The sequence below is a fragment of the Pseudoliparis swirei genome, chromosome 2 (genome assembly GCF_029220125.1).
Source record: "Pseudoliparis swirei isolate HS2019 ecotype Mariana Trench chromosome 2, NWPU_hadal_v1, whole genome shotgun sequence".
Taxonomy (NCBI): Eukaryota; Metazoa; Chordata; class Actinopteri; order Perciformes; family Liparidae; genus Pseudoliparis; species Pseudoliparis swirei.
Genome location: NC_079389.1, coordinates 474,366 through 497,965, shown reverse-complemented (window position 1 = coordinate 497,965; position 23,600 = coordinate 474,366). Strand labels below are relative to the sequence as shown.

General features: G+C 44.9%; 1 protein-coding gene across 3 annotated transcripts in view; it reads left to right on the top strand.

The window, feature by feature from the left end:
• Positions 1–23,600, top strand: part of pde9aa (phosphodiesterase 9aa) — a 52,082-nt gene that overhangs the window by 18,524 nt on the left and 9,958 nt on the right. The window contains exons 3-9 of one of the 3 annotated variants that reach the window (XM_056422576.1): positions 350–427; positions 4,201–4,241; positions 10,598–10,652; positions 11,671–11,741; positions 19,274–19,358; positions 21,810–21,870; positions 22,879–22,953. In XM_056422576.1, coding sequence (XP_056278551.1) covers positions 350–427; positions 4,201–4,241; positions 10,598–10,652; positions 11,671–11,741; positions 19,274–19,358; positions 21,810–21,870; positions 22,879–22,953 — 466 coding nt within the window. Of the gene's footprint in view, positions 1–349; positions 428–4,200; positions 4,242–10,597; positions 10,653–11,670; positions 11,742–19,273; positions 19,359–21,809; positions 21,871–22,684; positions 22,760–22,878; positions 22,954–23,600 lie in introns of all 3 variants that reach the window. The other 2 variants (XM_056422568.1, XM_056422586.1) reach the window with 2 other exon arrangements.

Here is a 23,600-nt window from a genome sequence, read left to right as displayed (position 1 = left end):
ATAATGTCGACCCCCTTCATAGTGATTAATGCTACTTCACCAATAGACCGTATAACACCTACAATCAGAATGTCTTCAAACTTTATGTGAGTAAAGTACTTCAACATTAAACTAGACTTTCAGGATTCAGACTTATAGGACCAGATGCTATCGCCTCGACCGGGGGGGGGGGGGGGGGGTGGCCTCTTTCATGAGATGTGGGTAAAAGAGGTAGATGACCCCTGTACAGGAAATCAGAAAAAGAAGACAGAAGTCGTTCATCAGAGCAGTTGTTTCCTTACACTGTAGCTAATTGTTGAGTTCACCAAGATGTTTGAACAACCTCCTGAAGGTTCTCGTCTTCATGCAGGAACACCAACCTGTCCCTGCTGGATTCTTCTGGAGCGATGGTGTCCATCGACCCCACCATGCCACACAACACTGACAGGTATTGCATCACATCTGCATCACACTGATTGTTCAGTCCACCTGCTCGCTGTGACACATTCACTGACTGTCTGTAGTTCCCAGCGTCCTCGTTAGCTGTCAACATATCGCGACAATGAGCTGCCATGAACTGTGATCTCTGAATTCACCTGGAGGATTCTTTCAATGTGCTCATTGTTGATTGTTCTGCTTCGAAAGGTCGCTGCTCACACTGGTTTTTGAACCAGCCATAGAAATATTCAAATGTACTTTCGGTTGTTGCGTAAAAAGTGCCCAAGAAAAAGAAAAGCTGGAGGGCTGGACGGTGGGGGATCGTAGAATACTGAGGGCCCTCTTTGGAGGATGAACAGAAGGCATGAAAGATCGCTGGTCCCAGAAGACTCTGCCCCCAGGAGACTCGGCCCCAGGAGACTCGGTCCCAAAAGACTCGGCCCCAGGAGACTCGCTCTCAGGAGACTCGGCCTCAGGAGACTCTGCCCCAGGAGACTCGGCCTCAGGAGACTCGGCCCCAAAAGACTCTGCCCCAAAAGTCTCGGCCCCAGGAGACTCGGTCCCAAAAGACTCGGCCCCAGGAGACTCGCTCTCAGGAGACTCGGCCTCAGGAGACTCGGCCCCAAAAGACTCGGCCCCAGGAGACTCGGCCCCAGGAGACTCTGCCCCAGGAGACTCGGCCCCAAAAGACTCGGCCCCATGAGACTCGGCATCAGGAGACTGGGCCCCAGGAGACTCGGCCCCAGGAGACTCAGTCCCAAAAGACTCGGTCCCAAAAGACTCGACCCCAGGAGACTCGGCCCCAAAAGACTTGGCCCCATGAGACTCTGCCCCAAAAGTCTCAGTCCCAAAAGACTCGGCCCGAAAAGACTCGGCCCCAGGAGACTTGGCCCCAGGAGACTCGGTCCCAGGAGACTGTGCCCCAAAAGACTCGGCCCCAGGAGACTCGGCCCCAGGAGACTCGGCCCCAGGAGACTCGGCCCCAAGAGACTCGGCCCCAGGAGACTCGGCCCCAGGAGACTCGGCCCCAAGAGACTCGGCCCCATGAGACTCGGCATCAGGAGACTGGGCCCCAGGAGACTCGGCCCCAGGAGACTCAGTCCCAAAAGACTCGGTCCCAAAAGACTCGACCCCAGGAGACTCGGCCCCAAAAGACTTGGCCCCATGAGACTCTGCCCCAAAAGTCTCAGTCCCAAAAGACTCGGCCCGAAAAGACTCGGCCCCAGGAGACTTGGCCCCAGGAGACTCGGTCCCAGGAGACTGTGCCCCAAAAGACTCGGCCCCAGGAGACTCGATCCCAAAAGACTCGGCCCCAGGAGACTCGGCCTCAGGAGACTCTGCCCCAAAAGACTCGGCCCCAGGAGACTCGGTCCCAGGAAACTCGGTCCCAAAAGACTCGGCCCCAGGAGACTCGGCCCCATGAGACTCGGCCTCAGGAGACTTGGCCCCAGGAGACTCGGCCACATGAGACTCAGCCTCAGGAGACTTGGCCCCAGGAGACTCGCAGGAGACTCGACCCCAGGAGACTCGGTCCCAAAAGACTCGACCCCAGGAGACTCGGCCGCAGGAGACTCGGTCCCAAAAGACTCGACCCCAGGAGACTCGGCCGCAGGAGACTCGGTCTCAAAAGACTCGGCCCCAGGAGACTCGGCCGCAGGAGACTCGGTCCCAAAAGACTCGACCCCAGGAGACTCGGCCCGAAAAGACTCAGCCCCAAGAGACTCGGCCCCAGGAGACTGGGCCCCAAGAGACTCGGCCCCAGGAGACTCGGCCCCAAGAGACTCTGCCCTGGCAACGAGCGGGCTGCGGGACCAGGTTGCTAGAGTTCTGAACCGGACTCGGGCAACTGAAACTAAGGATCGGACTCTGGCAATACTGGAAGACGGCCATGGAGACGGGACCCTATTGGGGACCCTAGTGTAAAATGGCAATGAAGATGGGACCCCCCTCTCGAGCACGACTCTGAGACTTGAGGCCATGAATGGCAGCTGGTGGAACCAGGAGACTCAGCACCACAGGTACTGAGAGCTGGCGCAGCCCGGAGGAAGTGCATCAGAGGATCAGAGCGGTGAGCTCCCCACGATGTCGATGTTTGCTCCTCACACAGCGTCACAGCTGATGGAAGCCGCTCACGCAGGAAGACCTCAATGCAGACCGACAGATGAAGACTAAATAAACAAGGAAACAGAGCGTGTAGTCACAGGATGCTTACAAATGATACATTATTTCTATTCTATCGCCTGTATTGAGCAATGACGAATATTATAAATATGCATTCTCTCATATGATTTTGAAAGCAAACATTTTAATTCCAAGGACTTCTTAATAAGATGTACAATACATTACAGACCAATTAAATTCAGTTTATTTTGTATAGCCCGATATCATAATATTACAAACTCCCCTCAGAGGGCTTTACAACCTGTACACATACGACATCCCTGACCTTTGACCTCACATCAGATCAGGAACAACTCCCAAGAAATAGAAAAAAACCTTTCAGGGGGTAAAAAGGTAAGAACCCTTTAGAGAGAGGGGGCGGCTGTAGCTCAGTGGGGTAAGGGGGTCGTCCTGCAACCCCAAGGTTGTCGGTTCGATCCCCGCTCTCCCCATTAGTTGCAAGCCTAAGTGTCCTTGAGCAAGGCACTGAACCCCCAGTTTCTTCCCGGGCGCGTCACTGCAGCCCACTGCTCCTTAATAACTAAAGATGGGTTAAATGCAGAGAACACATTTCGTTGCATGTGTACCTGTATTCTGTGCAATGACAAGAGACGCATAGCTCCCAATCTCCCAACCTCCCACCGCAGCTCCAATGTGGGTCTGCCTGCTCGTCTCTGCTGGTCTCTACTGGTCTCTGCTGGAGGGCCCACTGGAGTCTGAGCTGAAGGAGTTTCAACTTGCAAGACTTCATCTGACGTTGTGTAGAATCGGCCCCAGTGGCACGGATGGCGCGCATAAAGAATAACGATATAGAAATATAAATTGGTCTTACTAACAGTCCGGAGGTCTTCAAGCTACTCCGCCTCCTGAGCCTTCATCATGAATCACCTTCAGGGGGGACAGTAATCATGATCATGTTTACCAGAAGAGAAGACGACAACGACAAATCTTTTTTACTGATGTCCATGATTGTTTTACATTAGAGCTTTGAGAGGATGCTACCGCCTCATGTGAAGCATGCTGGTCCATTAAAAGCTTTAAGGCACCTTGTAGGCCGTCTTATCCAACGAAGACACATCAGTCTCATTTCTGTTTGGTCATTCAGAATGACCTTCAGCAGTCTAGTGCCATCGACATGTTGATTGATTGATTGATTGATTGATTGATTGATTGATTGATTGATGTGATTCTAATGTGTGTGTGTGTGTGTGTGTGTGTGAGGTATCCTTGAGGGAAAAGCTGTCTTTGTCAGTAGCACATTGCTACTGACAATCTCCCTGCCTTTATCACCCGGCTTATTCATCCAGACTGATGACCTCACGGCGACATCATGTGACATCACGACAACACTCTAACGCTCCCTCGCCAGCTGAAGCCTTTCAACTGACTTCTTTCTCCCAACCTGTTTACCCGGCTCAGCGTCACAGAGTGCTTCTCAGTTCTCTGAAACCCTTTATTGGAGTGTTTGGTAATCTACCTTGTAAACAGTGTGTGTGTGTGTGTGTGTGTGTGTGTCTCTGTTCCCACTTGAATTAGTGGAAGGAAGAGCACAGGCGGTGAATCTATGTTCACAGCTTCTCCTGCTCTCAGACTCACCTGTGTGTGTTTCCGGTTGTGTTGAAGGTCACCGTATCGAGTGGTGCCGATCACTGGAGGACTGGCTGGTGAGTACACACACGCACGCACGCACGCACACACACACACACACACACACACACACACACATACAAACATCTAGAAAAAGCTCCTGATTGCATGTGTGGAAGAAGGTCAATGTGGAGGATGTAACCAGGAACCATGGTGATAAAACTCTTAAATATTCATAATTGCTATCAAATCCCTCGAGGTGTGAGATGTTCAGGTGGTACATCGGTGTTGTTTGGGAGCGGTTGGATCAGAAGGAAAAGTATTGATGTACAGAGACAATACTTTCATACAAGTTAACACTAAACTGACTAGTTTCAACTGCCGAACCTTCAACATTTGTAAAATGAATACTAATCAATATCACGTTATTTTTTTAAAAGTCTGGTGGTATCGGGAAAATTCACAGTATTTAATTGTTTTGCCTTTTCATACAGGTTCATGGTGGCTTATTTTATTTATATATATATATATATATATATATTTATGAAACTACTTTAAATGACCATGGGGTTCGCTTGTACAGTGAATCAATATACACATAAATCAGAATGCATTAAACAGTTGCAGAACGTTAACTGTTATTATTTAGCTAACTGCAACATTTATTAAACAAGATATGCTCAAAATGTCATGTGATGTTATGAAGTCACATGCCATGGTTGTGACAGGCATAGTGAAAGCCTCCTAGAAGGGTCCTGATGAAACAAGTGCATTATTCAGGGTCTTGATCATATTCAGCATATTCTCATGAATTGTCCTTCAATCAGAGGATCGACGGTTCAACCCCCGACTCCATCGTCAATGTGTCCTTGGGCAAGGCACTTACAGTATTCCAGGCTTTCAGCCCGACCGTGTATTTTATTTACAGTGGAGACAAAGAACAATTGTTTTATTCAAGATATGTATTGTCATATGCACATGTGAGAACAGTATTGCACAATCAGTTTCACTGAGTGTATACATCAGGTGACCTCTATGCATCGTGGCAAATAATGCAAGCATGGTAGTCACCGTTCAGTAAGGAGTGTGTCTGAGTGTGAGAGTGTGTGTGAGTGTGTGTCTGTGTGTGTCTGAGTGTGCATGTGGGTGTGTGTGAGTGTGTGTGTGTGTGTGTGTGTGAGAGGTGGCATGTCGAGGGAGCTGTTCAGCAGCCTGCAGGTAGAAACTGTTTGTCGGTCTCGGTGTTCTGGACTTCAGACTCCTGGAGCCAGAAGAGCCGGTTGTGTGTGTGTGTGTGTGTGTGTGTGTCTGTGCTGGGGGTGTGTGCTATCCCGGTGACCTTGGTGGAGTAAATGTCCTGCAGTGAGGGGAAGGCTGATGAACTGTGCTGCAGTGCTTTCCTTTCCTGGGCAGTTCCCACGCTGCACTGCGATCCATCGAACAGCTGGAGACGCTGCTGAGCATTCAGTTCAATTCAGTTTATTTTTATTACTTTCAAAGAGGAAAGTCTTAATGAGGTGACTGTGTCTGCCTCCAGGACTGAAGGTGTAAGCTGGTTCCATAAAAGAGGAGCTTGATACCTGAAGGCTCTGGCTCCCATTCTCGGGGGGGGGGGGGGGGTGCAGGTGACTTTTTCTTTGCTCCGCCCCGATGCACGTGCACACGCCGGCATTGGAGCTCTGCGGCGCGCGAGACGGCGAGCCGAGAAGTGTTAACGCGACACGTAGAGACAGAAATGACATGCTGCTGTGTAGATACGATCAATAACAGACGGCTGTTTAGTTTAATAAAAGAACAAAGACGTGCTATAGAGAAAAGGACCTTAAATTACTTCTGCTGTAATCTGGTGTTATAGAAAAAATTACAGGGTGGCGGGCGGAGATATATATTTTTTCCAACTCAAAATTGTCTGGGAGCCATATGCCGTCACCAGAAGAGCCATATATGGCTCGCAAGCCATAGGTTCCCGACCCCTGCTGTAGGAACTACAAGTAGCCCCGCATTTAGTGAGGCAGATCTCTAGTGGGGCAATATGGTACTACAAGCACCTTAAGATATGATGGAGCATCACCAATCAAGGCTTTGTAGGTGCATTGTGGGTGTTATGCCACATCTCCTTAGCCGTCTTGTGAGACCAGGTGAGATCCTCGCTGATGTGAGTGCTGAGGAACTTAAAGGTTTCCACCTCTGTAAAGTGGTGCACCCTCTCCCTCTTTGGGTCGATACTCATCTCCTTGGTCTTGTCTGCATTCAGGGAGAGATTATTATCCTCCGCCTCCACCACAAGTTCCTCCACCTCTCTTCTGTTGATCATTCCAATGACCGGAGTATCATCGGCAGACTTGATGCTGCTGGTGTTTTCCTCGGAGGCCTCACTGTCGTACGTGAAGAGGGTGAACAGCAGGGGACCCGGCACACAGCCCTGGGGGGTCCCTGTGCTCACAGGTCTTGAGGCGTATGTACGGTTGCCAACTCTGACTGATTGGGGTCTGCCTGACAGGAAGTTCAGCACCAGGTGTCAGACCAAGAGAGTTGTTCAGAGAGTGTGTGGGGGAGGACGTGTTGAATGCTGAGGTGAAGTCCATGAAGTGTAGTAGTCTAAGTGCGTGAGGGTTGTGTGGATGAGGCTGTGGACCGGTTCTGGCCCCTAATCAACCCTGATAGCTGGGCTATAGCCACCCTGAAGTGGTGTGGCGAGACGCAACCGACACCACCTGAAACCTCTCCGCACATCGGCACCAGACAGACGGCCTCCATCACAGAGACACTCAGAGCTCCTGATGCCGGTGACACCTACAGAGACTCCTACACTCAGATGCAGGTCTGGGAGAGCCATGGTTAACCCTTAACCTGTGCACTGTGAATGGAAAAGAAGAGCAATATGGTTAGTACAAGTATTGTTTAAAGAAAATAGATCTACCCTATGTTGATGTGGCTCAAAGTGTAGTTTTAAGTGTGTTCTTCGTTCAGGTTCAGATATGAACAGACCCGAATAATCCTCTAAGGTTTGAAGAGACATAGGCACTCTCCCCTTTGCTCTCTACAAAGAGGAGATGTGGTATTTCTTATGAATGTGCGTTAATACATTGATGTTTAAATAAGTTTAATTGATGTCCATGAGAACCAGAACTTGGAGGAACTTAGGACCCAGGGGGGCGGTCAGGTGGGAAGGACGGGGAACAAAGAGGTAGATGCAGAGCAGTTTGTTCTCACGTCTTGTGTGTGTCTATAAACACGACACATTCCAAACTAGCTCGTTAACTTAAATAATTAATCATGTTATACGCGTTTGTATACGAGAGTCACTCCAGGCCTCTGGGTCACTCCCGGGAAGCGGCTTCAATAATCACAGAGATACTTTCTTTAACAACAGTCGGCATGACCTGTGACCGTCTCATTGGAATGTGAGTGACACAACGTACAGACGACGACTGACCGACAACATCTTACACCTTCTTGTGCTGTCAGTTTATTGGCCCACGAGTTGAACTTTGCCCACAACAGAGAAGCTCTCAGCCGCGTGTGGGAAGAGGAACCAGAAGTGGCTTGTTAACACATCGAGCTGTCAGCCGGTTCTTATCCTCTGCAGACGCTTTGTTGATCACCCAGGGTGAGACCACAGGGACAAGGGTGCCTTATATTTATCTGTTCTCATCTCACTCTTCTCTCTCTTCTCACTCGTCTCACTCTTCTCACTCGTCTCACTCTTCTCACTCTTCTCACTCGTCTCACTCTTCCCACTCTTCAAACTTGTCTCACTCGTCTCACTCTTCAAACCCGTCTCACTCTTCTCACTCTTCCCACTCTTCTCACTCTTCCCACTCGTCTCACTCGTCTCACTCTTCAAACTCGTCTCACTCTTCTCACTTGAGTCACTCTTCTCACTCTTCTCACTCTTCACACTTGTCTCACTCTTCTCACTTGTCTCACTCTTCACACTCATCTCACTCTTCTCACTCTTCTCACTCTTCTCACTCTTCAATTCAATTCAATTCAGTTTATTTGTATAGCCCAATTTCACAAATTACAAATTTGTCTCGGAGTGCTTTACAATCTGTACACAGACATCCCTGCCCCAAAACCTCGCATCGGATCAGGAAAAACTCCCAAATAACCCTTCAACTCTTCTCACTCTTCACACTTGTCTCACTCTTCTCACTCTTCTCACTCTTTTCACTCTGCCATCTGATGCTGTCCAATGCACTTACATAACCTCTGTGAGGCAGTGTGTTGATGCACAGGACCACAAGCTGCAATTGTATTTTAATTTAAATATATTGTGCATATGTGTGCGTGTGTGTGTTTGTGTGTGTGTTTGTGTGCACGAGCGTGTGCTATTGGTGGACTTGGAACATGATCTCCTGTGGTAGATCCCACATGATGAAGCGCACTGATGGGTGGTGGGTCTGTTGAAGGTGTATGAGTGTGTGTGTGTGTTATGAGTGTGTGTGTGTGTGTATGAGTGTGTGTGTGTGCGTGTCTGAGTCTGTGTGTGTAGGTGTGTGTGTGCATGTGTCTGAGTGTGTGTACATCTGTATATGTGTGTGTGTCTAAGTGTGTCTGATTGGTGTGTGTGTGTGTGTCTGAGTGTGTAATTGTGTGTGTGCGTGTGTGTGTGTGTAACACAGCTCCATCAGTGTGTGTGTGCATGTGTGTGTGTGTGTGTGCACTCAACAATGAGTAACAAAGCTCCAGGTTCTTAGAATATTAAAAAACAAGCTTTTATTTCAAGAAAGAAGGCAGCTCTCAACAAACAACAAACTTCACTACAACACACTCTGTAACCTTTGGGAGAGAGAAACATCAGAGCAGCTTTCAGAAACATTGGGTTGTTTCAGAGTTTTGCAAAAAAAAAAGAGTTTCAAAAAATAAGAAAGAGGTTCAGAGCAGATGTTACAGATGTGGACATGGAAGAAAGAAGCAGAGATGGACAGATGATTTATTTATTTAGCACTAAGAAGAAGACAACACAGAACACACACACACCTTTTCCTTCTGCTCTAGACAATCACACACACACATCTAATAAAACCATAAACCCATGTCCAACAACCACATTAAATCTAAATCAAAAAATCATTACACAAAAATACACATGGGAAAACAAGGGGAAAAAACAGAGACCCTAATAACTAAAAATAAATAAATAAATAAGCAGAAACAATTCAAGCAGAAACAGAAGAAACAAAAGAAAAACAAAAGGACAGAACACTCTGCAGAAGACAACAGAACACACAATACACTTTCTCTTCTCCTACACTTCCACTTCTACACTTCCACAAACAAACACAATAAACAACAAAGGAAAATAACACGGGCGACCAAAGGAAGCAAACAACGGTGCAAAAAACGTATATGTTGACCCACCAATAGTGACATTATTGTGGTAATGACCAACTGAGGGCGTGGGTTACGATGAATGACATTAGCGATTATTTTTATAATTAACATAAATTTTTATTAATACAAATAGCCAAGCCAAAATAATATCCAAAAAAAATAACAACCATTGTGAGCAGGGTCTGTCAAGCAGTGTGAACCAGTGTTGAGCAGGTGCAAACAAAACCAGCAAAACATCAAAAACCAAAACAAAAAAATAAAAAACCATAAAAATAAAATACAATATTATATATAAAAACCAATTTGCTAACACACCAAAATGTATTGTAATATCTATGTATTAACAAATATATTCAAAGTAACAACATAGCCAGCATTAAAAGCAGTTTTCCAGTTTTCAAAATACCCCTATTTCCCCTAATGCCCTTGTAATATTATAATGGCCATATATATAAAATATGTGTATGTTATCATAAATAAAGTCAATTTGTATTTGGGTATGAGGATTTATTTAATTTTAAATTATGGGATTTTTTATATTTTTGTAATTATTTGGTTTGTTAAAATTAAATACAAAAACACAAATCAAAACCAAAAAACAAACAAAGTAACAAAATTCATTTGTTAAAGGCGACGGGACAGGGCGACCTGGGCTGACTGACAACACTGGCTGCTCACTGCTACGTGGGCTGTCGAATATCTGACAAGTCCACACGATGACCAGCCAGCCATGGCGCATATTTTGTGACCCAAAGATCGCGTTTATCCGTCCATGAGAAGCCGCCTGCCGAAACGGAACCGCTGCTTTTTTCTCGCCACACATCGCACCACACACACCGGTGTCCCCAAGAAGGAGGCTTCCATAATATATTATATGATATATTATATATTTTATATTAAGTTGTTTGTTGACACGGGTTCCCTGACACACACACGGTATATTTACTATTTAAATGATTTGGCATATAATGTTTTTTGACTTTTTTCTTTTCTTCATTTTTTTTTTTTTCATCTCAAAATTTTAAGAGGGGCGGCGCCCTAGCGCCCTCTATGGACGAACCACCACTGAGCTCCATGTGTTCTCTCTCCTCAGATAAAGAGGAACTCTTTCAGAATGTGCTGACACAGGTAGCGGAGCAGTTCTCCAGGTAAGCAGCTGCAGCCGTTCACTCATTCATCTGCTTATTGTGGAGATATTCCTTCAGCGCATTGTCTCACATGTGTGTACTAACTACTGTTCGTCATCTATTTCAATATGTTTCTTTATCAGGTTGCTAAATGAGTTATTTTTAGTCTGCTGTCAGGACAAAACCTTAATCTACAAAACACACATACGTTGATGAAGTAGCTTTGGATTCATGCAACTGTTGTTTAAAAGTATTTCACAAGCCTCAATAGATATCATATTAAGAGTTGTACGCTTTTCGACCAGAAGCTGCAACATGTGAATTTGAGATTGTTTGCTCTTGTCTTGTAATCTTCAACATCTTCACATGTGGTGCTATGTTTTCTATGTGAGGCAGACGTACACAGACCAGTGTTGCTAATTGTGTGTCACACACTGCCACTGGTGTGTCTACAGTGTGTCCTATGGAGTTATGTAATATAGTCCCATGGAATGATTTCTCAGTAGTTGCAGCTTCTGTGATGACACTAATGGTAAATACAAACCTACACGTGTTTTTTAAATTTGTATTTCACCTAAAACATTTAAACTTGTAAGTTCTGTGTGTCTGACATGATGTTTTTATTCTGTCCATTTTAACAGAGTTCTCTCTTATTTTATTTTATTTGTCTGTTTGTAATGTTGAGTCTTCTTGTTGCATGTCTGGTTAGTACTTGACAATGTCCAAGAGTATAATCACTATTCTCACTATTAATTGTTTGAGCACCCATTGGAAAGCGTAAATATTGTACAAACATTGCATATGTCATCTTATGTTTTTAGGTTTGTATCATCTGATCTCTTGACAGATTTAGAGAAATGCTTTTAATGTGCAGGATGTGCACATAATGTGTCTATTATCAAATAAACCAAAGGAAAAAAATATTAAATGCCAACATCAGGCTGTAAATATCTGCAGGACATACATGTGAATGTTCCGGGTTATTGTTGTGTCATAGACGGATTCAGATTCATACTCTAAACTCATTTCTTCTTCTCAGGGCGTTCAAGATCACCGAGCTGAAGACTGAGGTCACCAACCGTCTCGCCATGTTGGAGAAGAGAGTAGAACGTAAGTCTGACACATATGTATATATATATATATATATATATATATAATATTTATATGCTCACAGACATCATAAACATTTGCCGGAGAAAATTAATAAAGTGTATTTACCGTCAGAGTTTATTTTATTTTAATTTTTGTATTTAAATCTTAATTTAACCAAGTGAGTCCCATTGAGATTAAAAATCTCTTTTTCGAGGGTGACCTGGACAAGAACATAATAAACACTTTTTTTTTTTTTTTCCTAAATTGTGTTTGGAGATTAATGGATGGGTTTGATTCATCACTGAATCACCGTGGACATTATTATATCAGTCATTTACAAATAAACTGATAAACACTTGTTCCTGAGTGTTGAAAGTGCAGAGAGAGGATGTGGGCACAGGGGGAGGAGCCTGACACCACACTGGTTCTGTGGTACGCCTCCTAACAGAACTTTTAGACACTAATGTTCTGAATGCAGGTCAATGCACGAGCATCTCGGTAAGATGCAGATAAACAAGCAGGGTTCATACGGTCATGGAAAACCTGGAAAAGTCATGGAGTTTGTAAATGGTTATTTCCAGGCCCGGAAAAGTCCTGAAAAATGTGTCATATTTTACCTCAGTGACTCAGTGGCACGAACAGTAAAACAGTCAGTAAACACACTGACCGTCTGCTCAGGGAACCGTGCTTCATAGAGAAGGTTTACAGATTAACGTAGGAGAGATTTATAGATTGTTTTATAGATTGATTTAGGAGAGGTTTATAGACAGCAGCGTGTTGTTATGCGTTAACATCTGAGGCTTGAGCTCACTTTAGCTCATGTTAGCTCACATTTAGCTCACCGTAGCTCACTTTAGCTCATGTTAGCTCACTTTTAGCTAACTTTAGCTCATGTTTGTTTACTTTAGCTCATGTTTAGCTTACTTTAGCTCACTTTAGCTTACTTTAGCTCACGTTAGCTTACTTTAGCTAACTTTAGCTTACTTTAGCTCACGTTAGCTTACTTTAGCTAACTTTAGCTCACGTTAGCTCACTTTAGCGCTGAATGAGCTCTTTAGCTCTACAGATACAGTGGCAGGACTACTGCACAGTGCAGTAGTGACTGGTGTGCGTCGGTAGAGAAAGAACCTCATGCCTCCAGCGCATGCTGTCTGGACCTGTGCTCCTCCACAGTTTACGAGGCGGTGATTAGATAAGTCACAGTTATGTGGTCTGCCACCTCCAGAGGCTGTTGACCTCCGGCTGTTATTAGCTACTGAACATTGAGCACATTTGAACCCGTCTAGAGCCAGAAGAGACGTGTCATCTTCATCGACCTCCCCCCTCCTCCTCTGATGAGCATGATCTACAGTTTTTTGGCATTTCACTGCTCACTATGCTGCGGCAGTTTGCCTATTTTTTGTTCTACCTGCATATCCGAGGGCATCTTGGCACTCAATAAAGACGTGTCAGTTATCTCAAGATAAAAGCCAGCTATAAAATATGATCAATAAAGGTTGTGATAGCCAGGCTGCCACCATGTTTGGTTATAATACAGATATCAGTGTTCTCAACAGGTCAGCAGCTGTAGTAATTACCAACAGGAACATTTAATCAGTGATAGTTTAGCAATCATTACATCCTTCCCAGTGGGGCTGCGATTAAAGGTCAAGTAGAATATGTGAGTTGTCCATCCAGTCAGTTGTTCACACTCTCAGATTGTTCAACGCTCACTAGACAGGGTCAATTTAATGCCACGATTACCCTGAACTCATGATATCCCATAATATTAGTTTGCATATGCTCAGTAGCGATGCACAGATGACGTAGTGAGTGATATATATTGTAGTTATTAATGAGCTTATTCATTATAAGATAACATGACATCTGATTGATGCATAAACTTGCATAATCACCAATACCTGATCCAGCATTGTAGGCATTTACAGTCCTATATAATACAATAATACTGTATACAACACCAATGATCCAGAGTTGATGGTACTGGTCAGTGAGGAACATAAAACCTAGGCTGGACTTGCATGTACATATGTACCTGTGATTTGATGAAACATATCAATGCTTAAATTGGCGTTGAAAATGGCTCAAAACACGTTGACGGTTTACATCAGCCATAATGTTGAAGGCCAATCCTGAGATGAAGTCGACTGTTTTGGACCAATCATAATTAATTAATAGAACGTCAACGCCTCTCTGGTCAGACCCCTCCTCCTCCTCTCTGGTCAGACCCCTCCTCCTCTCTGGTCAGACCCCTCCTCCTCCTCTCTGGTTAGACCCCTCCTCCTCCTCTCTGGTCAGACCCCTCCTCCTCCTCTCTGGTTAGACCCCTCCTCCTCCTCTCTGGTTAGACCCCTCCTCCTCTCTGGTCAGACCCCTCCTCCTCTCTGGTCAGATCCCTCCTTCTCTCTGGTCAGATCCCTCCTCCTCTCTGATCAGACCCTTCCTTCTCTCTGGTCAGATCCCTCCTCCTCTCTGGTCAGACCCCTCCTCCTCTCTGGTCAGACCCCTCCTCCTCCTCTCTGGTTAGACCCCTCCTCCTCTCTGGTCAGACCCCTCCTCCTCTCTGGTCAGATCCCTCCTTCTCTCTGGTCAGATCCCTCCTCCTCTCTGATCAGACCCTTCCTTCTCTCTGGTCAGATCCCTCCTCCTCTCTGGTCAGACCCCTCCTCCTCTCTGGTCAGACTCCTCCTCCTCTCTCCCAAAGTCTGTGGTCACTGTGTCGTTAACCACAGTGTAGCATTACAATCACACAAGTCTGTTCTCTCTTTTGTGTGGACTGGAAATGCAGCTGTCAGCACATTACAGCCTCTGAGAATCAGTGTGACTGATTATATGGAAAGAGCAATGTGTGTGTGTGTGTGTGTGTGTGTGTGTGTGTGTGTGTGTGTGTGTGTGTGTGTGTGTGTGTGTGTGTGTGTGTGTGTGTGTGTGTGTGTGTGTGTGTGTGTGTGTGTGTGTGTGTGTGTGTGTGTGGATGAGGCAGCATGGCATGTACTTCTTGTCTCATTTGCAGTCTTATGTACTGTAAATTCATCAAATTCAATGGGGCAAGATATTTTGAATGCATCTCAACATAGCAACGGTGAGCTGGCAGCTCTCAGCTAACTGACTGGAGGACGGATGACATCATTGGAATACATTATGTTAATTTACAATGAGCCATGAGCTGTTCTGACGATTATGAGTGGCCAGGATGATTTATGCTGTTAAACCAACAAACAATGTATGAAATACAGACCCAGACAAACCCAGATACAGACAAACCCAGATCCAGATAAACCCAGATCCAGCTTCACTGCTGAGCTTCTCTTCTCTGCTCCACTGGGAGCCGACACCACACTGCTGGGCCCAGTGGAGGGAAGGAAGGCATGGGAGAACCAGAACCAGGGCTGGATGAAGCAGACTGTCAGACCCCGCTACATTAAAGTGAGATGTTATCTCTGGAAAACTACACTTTTCAAAGACAGGGAACGACAAAATCAACTTTAAATGGAAGTTCCTTGCAGTGACTCTAAGGGAGAAAACTCTGCTAGTGTGGAAACAGGTCAGGAGACAGTCTGTCTAGTGACAGGGGAGTGAGGACACTCTTCACTGGTACAGTAGCTGTAATGATTGGGATCCTACCAGTAGGTTTGAGCAGGATGCTGTGCTACTCTGGAAACCGGTCCTGTGGAAAGATGGTCTTTTCATTCACCTAAGCTGTTTATTCAGTAAAAACAAAGAATAGGGCTGTGGTATTCCTTTGCTCAAAAGGGTAGGAAACCTTTAACACCCAGAATGCACTGGGCTCTTTGCACAATCATCCTCACCGCCTGCCAGTAAGTGGCGCTTGGCTGTAGCAGCCTCGGTGTCGGCAACAAGAAATGAAGTAACACATCGTTATTTGTATGTAGTACACGCACATTTTTATGATCAGAATATGATCCACGTCTCCAGTAGATATAATAAAACCCACATGCCTAGAGATCCCTTCACTGGGAACAAATGGGGACAAGTCCTCTAATCTTACGCTGCGTTCACACCAAAAGCGTTGCGAATTATTCGCACGGGTAGATCCCATAAGCAAAGTCAACGTACAGACGCGAATGGTTGCGATTGAGGCAAATTTTCACCGGGCGGCACGAATAACGCTCACAACTTTCGCCAAGTTGCGAAAGCCAATCAGCGTTGAGCTGCTCCGCTGTTGGTGAATCTAACTGCTGCTCTGATGGAGCTGAAGAGACAGTTATTCAGACGTAGAGGTGAAAGTCACCGAGCTGTGTGAGCCTACGGGGGATGTCATGAATATATATATAAATATATATAATATATATATATATATATATACACATAGTTCTTCATGGTGGATGAAGGAAATGATTACTGTTTCCACGGAGTAAAGCCACAGTGATAAGCCCCGCCCCCTCGAAGCGAATGACGTGAAAAGCCACAAATAGTCAAGCGAGTAAACTCACGTGAGTGAAGCGTTGATAATATTCCCAACACTTTTGCTGTGAACGCAGCATCAGTGATAAATGAATACAAGGCGTCAGCGGTCAGCTGGTGTCATTGTCCTGCTGTCGTTAGGTGTACCGCCAGTGGTCTGTCTCTGCAGGAGTGGCTCAGCATTGTGTACGAAGAAGACACCCACCTGAACCCTGTAAAGGGATATTTTAGATTTTGAAATGAGTCTGTGTGAGGTACTTATCCACGGTCAGTGAAGTACCGACACCATAAGTTCACGGACGCAGACGGGAGACAAAACAATGTACTGCTGGATTTGATTTGGTGATTCTGGACCAAACCTTTTAAACAAGTCTAACAATAACATGAACTAACCAATTGAGCTCCTGTGAGGCCAAAGGATTGTTTATTTCAAAGGAGTCCAGTGGATTTGAAGCTTCAGTTCCCCATAAGGAAGGGCCGGCCAACAGCAAATATTCTAAATATAACGTTCACTTACCAGTGGTTTTTAATGGATAATTTTTTTAATATTTAGAAAAATCTCACGTACCCCCTGGAGTGCCTCCATCTACCTCCAGGGGTACACAGACCCTCATTTGAGAAACACTGTCTCTCATGCTGGTACTCCTGTATATATTGTACATTGGCAATGGATAGGAGTTTCATACATCCCACTTCAAAAGATACCATCCCTTTAGGATTTTGCTCAAATCAGGTATTAAAAAAAAAATCTAAACTACATTTTTAGAGTGAGTCTCAAAAGATGCCAAACACAGAGATCTAGTTACATTTACTACTATAGGCTGGCAGAGGAATAAAGTGTCTAGTCAGATAGCATAATCTCTCTTTAATTCACAATGAGCACGAACACCTCATCAGTATGTGTGTGTGGGCTGTGTGTGTGTGTGGGTGGGGGGGGGGGGGGGGGCTGTGTGTGTGTGTGGGGGGGCTGTGTGTGCATCATGCGTCCCCCCAGACGTATTTTAGCATGAATGTACAAACACAAGATTACACTTGCAGCCTTTTTGGCCGACGTCTCCTTCTGAACATACCCCACACTGCATGTGTTTTGCCACGTGATGCAGCTGCAGTTTCATAACAGCCCCCCTCCCCCCCCCTATCTGCTGGCCCCTTCAGTCACCATGACAACATCAACATCGTGGTGGTTTTCCCAACTTCACTCTTCTTGGAAAACAGTGGGGTCTTAAACTGCCCGACAGGTGTGTGGTCTTTGCACAGAATTGGGCTGAGAAGCTTAAACTAAAATGCTGTTCGATGTGTACATTGAAACTGAATTGTATTAGAGAGTGAATTGTTTCCAAAAACATTTACCGATTAAAAAAACAAAAAACAAAAACAATCATGATTAGGTTTCTCATATAAAACAACCAATTAAACACAATTATATGAGAAGATGTGTTCTCAGAAAAGTAAATTTACAACACATTCTAGATCCTGTTGTTGTGGCCAATTCAATTAAAATCACCACTTGTGATTTAAACTGGGATCTTCCCAAAAATTCAGACTTTTTTTTCCCCACTTAAATGATTTTCCATCTTGAAATGGATTTCTTCCAGCAGCTAACTGATGATACTGCAGACGTAGTTCCACATCTGACACACAGCCACTTCACACAAGCACGGCAATTGCCTGGATACCTGGGTGCTATGGCAACGGTGTGGCGCCCACGCTTCTGTCTTCTCATGACTTCGGTCGCCATGGTCACCTATTCTAACGGAGGCTGCAGAGCTGTCAGATGTGACCTTTTCTGATTCAGCATAAAGAGATACGTGAGAGCGGCTTGACGTGCAATCAGATGACAGCGTATTTCGATGTATGCATTGCATAAACTTATTTGGGGGACATTAGTACTTTTAATTCAGTATTATGATTCCAATCTTTTTCCAACAACTGTATTTTTTCAAGTTTATGAAGTGAATTGTTCCAAATGTTGCTCCGCTGTTAGCTCTGTTAATCCACCAATCAGGGCTGTGCTGCTACACGAACGAGCTCTCCTCTGGCCGACTTCAACAGATGTGTTGTTCACTGTGTAGTTTAGTCAAATATTATATTGGCGACATGCAGAGATACGGCAACCCGCACGGGCCAATTGCATGCATCAACCCAGTTTGTGATGGATTGAGCAATCAGAGGTGAGGCTCGACTCGTCGCCTCAACTCTCGTTTCATCCTGTATTTGAACAGGAAATAGACAAATTCAGCGATTTTGACTATAAAAATGTTCGAAATTAGTCATACATAAAGATCAGTGGACAAATATTAATATAAATTTGATGTTATCATTATCTATTTTTTTACTTGTCATGATGACAAGTGAGGCTCTGCCTCACCTGCCTCCCCTGACCGCACGTCCCTGGTCGGCGACTAGGAAGCAACATATCTGATCTTCTGATCACGTCATTTTGGGAATATTGGCCCCTAATAAAGATCCCATTTATTTTGCCCGATTGGACCATGGCCTTTGCCTGTAGATACCGTTTACTGGCTCCAGGCTAGCGGAAACAAAGTGTTACTTGTGAGTCCTGTTCATCCCGACTGCTGCAGGCTCAGCGCTTTCATAGTGTACACCTCTTACACCACCCTCTTACACCACCCTCTTACACAAGGCTACATTTTGCTTATACTTATTTGATCCATCAATGCAATAGACCTGTTTTATAATTGCTATCGATTCTTTGTTTGTGCATAACTTAAAAAAAGGTCCTAGGCAGGGGAAGGTCTTCAGGGATGAAAGGAAATCACAGTGTGTATAACATACAGACGTCGTCTCTGTGAAGTCAATCGTAGGTTGCTGACGCGCTGCTGTGTAGTTCTGCTTTGTTGTTTGATTGACCAGCACAATGAATAACCATTGGATGCCAAAAATAAACAAAAGTGAACAAAATAATGAATCTGTTGTAGCGTAAGCCGCAGGAAAGATCGAAAGAGGTCAATTAAACAAATACACTCATTTTAAGCCTGAGTTCATAGATGCTCTGGCCAATGTAATATGTTTGCAGCTACAAAAGGTTTTAAGAGGTGATGGTTTGAAAAGTTCGTCAATAGGACTGGTGGGGTTTTAATAAGAATGACTCTCTCTGTCTACAGTGGAAGGGATGAAGGTGGTGGAGATTGAGAAATGTCGCAAAGACATCAAGAAGCTCCGCGAGGAGATGGCCTCCAGAAACAACAGGTAACAGCAGGTCACGGGGCTCCGGCCCTCTTCATGAGGACCGATAGAGTCCTATGATCAGTGAGAGAGACAGCTCATCCTGATTAGTGCTATCTCAGACCCAAGGGCTGTCTGGTGATCTGCTTTACTTTATAAACGAATATGCAGAGCAGTTTGATTTGATTTTCCCAATGACACGTATTACATTAAGTTTAATTGTATAAGTGTGACTTTTCATGGCAGTGATGTTGAAAACAGTAACCAACCTCTTCACTTTGAAACGATCACATGACATTTACCTCAACAACTGTTACCAAACCTGGATGTATGAAGTTACCTGGATGCAGCGTTGGAGACGGCTTACCGACCATTCCAATTAAAGCTGTTCAGAGGCGCAAAAGAAGTTTGACTTCTGAGTAGAAAATGACTTCTGAACTTCTGTCACATCACAGCCATTGTTCCCTCACTTGTGGACAAAACATCAAGTTATTTTGCACGTTGAAATCCTGTCCATGAAAATCAAACAGTATTGGTGACCAGGACCAACCGCCGGGTACCACCGGTAACATGCATGACTCACATTTCTCACTTTGATTATACCAAGTAACAAATGACGAGTTTGGAGCAACGTTAGTACCCTGAAACTAAGTAACTGAGTCGTAAGCCTGATCCAAGTTCATCAAACACATGGAAACTGGACTGTCAAACTTGGTGGAGCGTCCTGGAAGATATTTATCAGGATACTAAGCACTGGCATATATATATATATATACATATATATATATATACACATCCCCCGTAGGCTTACACAGCTCGGTGACTTCCCCCTCTACGTCTGAATAACTGTCTCTTCAGCTCCACTAGAGCAGCAGTTAGATTACCATCGGAGGAGCAGCTCAATGCTGATTGGCTCTCGCAGCTCAGCGAGTTGAGGCGAATATTCGCAACGTCTAATTCGCGTCAAATGCGGCGGAAATTTGCGTCTATCGCAACCATTCGCGTTGACTGCTTTAGCTCTACTCACGGACAATTCGCAACACTTTTTGTGTGAACGCACCTTTAGGCCGATTCCCACATTAGTGAGACGTCTGACCCTGATGAGTAGCACACAACAGTTCTATCAAGGGATAGATGGAGGTGTCCAGGTAGAGGGTCCGAGCAGCCCCCAGGCTGGGGCCCAACTTGAGAGCTCCTGTGTGTCGCTGAATGTGTGATAACAGCTTCTGCCTCCATTCATCCATTCGCTGTAATAGATAGATAGATAGATAGATAGATATATACTTTATTAATCCCCAAGGGGAAATTTGTCGAGTCAGTAGCAGCAACACATATGTTGGATTCATGTGAATGTGTATTTACATTCCATACCATTATCACAAAACATGATCCTATTTATTGTCATGGGGCGCCGGAGCCGATCCCAGCTGGCAAGGTTCACCCTGGACAACATAAAGAATTATGAAAAAGTGTCAAACCAACCGGAAACGCCACGACCCCGCTGGAGTACCTACGTAAAACCCCTAGGGGTCACGGACCCCCTATTGAGGACCTCTGGTCTAGGCTGTTCTGGTACCAAGTACAATTATGAACCACCCTATGTTTGTGATGGCTGATACACGACTGGCACAGAAGTCTAATAACAAGGCACCACTTGGGGCAGCCATTCCTCCTAATCGCCTCCTCCAGGTTTCTAAACCATGCCCACGTGAGCGTTGAAGTCCCCCAGCAGAATAATAGAGTTCTCAGGACCCCGATCAGGGACTTTTCTAGGACCGCATACTCCAAAAAACGTGGGCACGCAAACCCCTCCCCCGCATTAGGGTGGCATTTCATAGGTGGAGATTCACTGATTTTATAGATATATACACTTCCGTTCAAAAGTTTGGGGTCATCCAGACAATTTCGTGTCTTCCATGAAAACTCACTTTTATTCATCAAATGAATTGAAAATTGAATAGAAAATATAGTCAAGACATTGACAAGGTTAGAAATAATGATTAATATTTGAAGTATTAATTTTGTTCTACAAACTTCAAGCTCAAAGGAAGGCCAGTTGTATAGCTTATATCACCAGCATAACTGTTTTCAGCTGTGCTAACATAATTGCACAAGGTTTTCTAATCAGATATTAGTCTTCTAAGGCGATTAGCAAACACAATGTACCATTAGAACACTGGAGTGATCGTTGATGGAAATGGGCCTCTATACACCTATGGAGATATTTCATTAGAAACCAGACATTTCCATCTAGAATAGTCATTAACCACATTAACAATGTATAGTGTGTATTTTTGATTAATGTTATCTTTATTGAAAAAACAGTGCTTTTCTTTGAAAAATAAAGACATTTCTAAGTGACCCCAAACTTTTGAACGGTAGTGTATATATATATATATATATATGTAATATTACCATTTTATAAGTAGTATAATTAATACTTGTTTTGTTATTTCCTCATATGTATTTTTTCAGTAACTACCTCGAAGACAATAAGAAGCTCACCCCTCGCAGAGACGTGCCCTCCTACCCAAAGGTAAGGGGTTCTCCCCGTACTGTGTGTTTCTGTTGGCCCGGTGGGTCTTGAGGTCTGACGCCTCCACTGGGACTCCAGGAACCACAGAGAACACATGGATGTTCTCCAACTTCAGTCTAGCTGGAACAGTAAATGTAATTGGCAGGTTGAGTAGACGTTGATCAGGTGCCACTTCCCAGAAATCAGTCAGTACAGGTCATTAAAGCGATGACATATTTCTGTCGGCCAACCCGTTAGTTAGCATTGCTTCCCTTAGCAACAACAGCCAATGGGATTCGCCATTGGATTTTGGATTACTGTAGAAAATGTTAAACAAATGTTCGTGATACTGACAATTTGATGCCATGAACAGAAGTAAAACGCTCATGTGAGGCTATAAAGGAACTATTCAGTTTATTCATAACCTTCTGCAATCACTACGCCATGATGCATGAGTGCACATGACAGGGCTGTGAATGCAGACGAGCCTCATTTAGTCACTTGTTGACAAACATCTCTTTTAAGGCAAGTTGAATCTTCAAAATTCAAAAGTGATTTCATAATTCTGAGTTAAAATCCATTTATTCGTTAAACATTGACTTTGAGATGAGTAAATGACTCACGTCAGCCCTCACGGTGAGATAACCCCCCCCCCCCCCCCCTCTGCTCTGAAGCGCTCTCAGTGAACCCTCTCTTTAGCGGGGTTCAACAGAGATGAAGGGAAAGGAACCGCCGATGGTATTCGGTGGTCGACATGAACGTGACAGTGTGTTGAGGTGTGGCCCCGAGCCGGTCGGAGGCAGACGGGGTTAACTGCGAGCTCTGTTGCCTGCAGTACATGCTGTCTGAACAGACCATAGACGCCCTCAAAAAACCCGCCTTCGACGTCTGGCTGTGGGAGGCCAACGAGGTAAGCCTGAGCAGCTGGACCCGTCTCACCTACCCCTCTCTTCTCTCCTCTCCTTGTGCCCCCTGTCTCCCTGTCTCTTCTGCTGCCCTGTGTGTGTGTGTGTGTGTGTGTGTGTGTAGTACCATCTGTCTAAGGAGACAGTAGAAGCTCTTAGATTGCCTACATTCGATGCTTGGCAGTGGGAGCCTAATGAGGTGAGACTCTGACTAATCCACTGATGCATTTTTTTCATCAAGGACAATTTAATAACTGTTCATGAATAATATGATCAATCAGTGAATTTATATGCTATTTATAATGTAGTCAATGTTCAATATTATGTCTTTAATGGTGAAACATGGTGGCTTCAAGAAGGGGAGAACCCCAACGTGTTCCAGTATCATCTGCCTGGCATGAGCCACCTGCAGACTGACCTTTGTGACGGTCCACCTGATAACGTTAACACGGGGCCCACGATGTCATCGAGGTCAGCTGGGTTGGAGATCCAGGGTCCCGGTGGTGGCCTGGAGCCTCTCGCCTGCAGCAGGCCACAGAGGTCTGGGGACACCACTTCTTTATAACTCCAGATTATTTTACTCTATTGTCGTCTTCAGACCCAAATGATGCCGACTCACGCGACTTCACTTGAGGACATTTATCTCACACTAGTCCTTCTGAAGACTCTAAAAGTATTTTTTTCTCCACATGCAGTAAAGAACTGTAAACACACTTTGATATGAACATTCAGTTCCATCCATCCATTTCCTGCCGCTTATTGGGGGCCTTAGCCTGCTGTAGTCCAGCACAGCAACATCTTCCAGCTCCTCCTGAAGCACCCCATGGCATTCCCAAGCCGACCCGC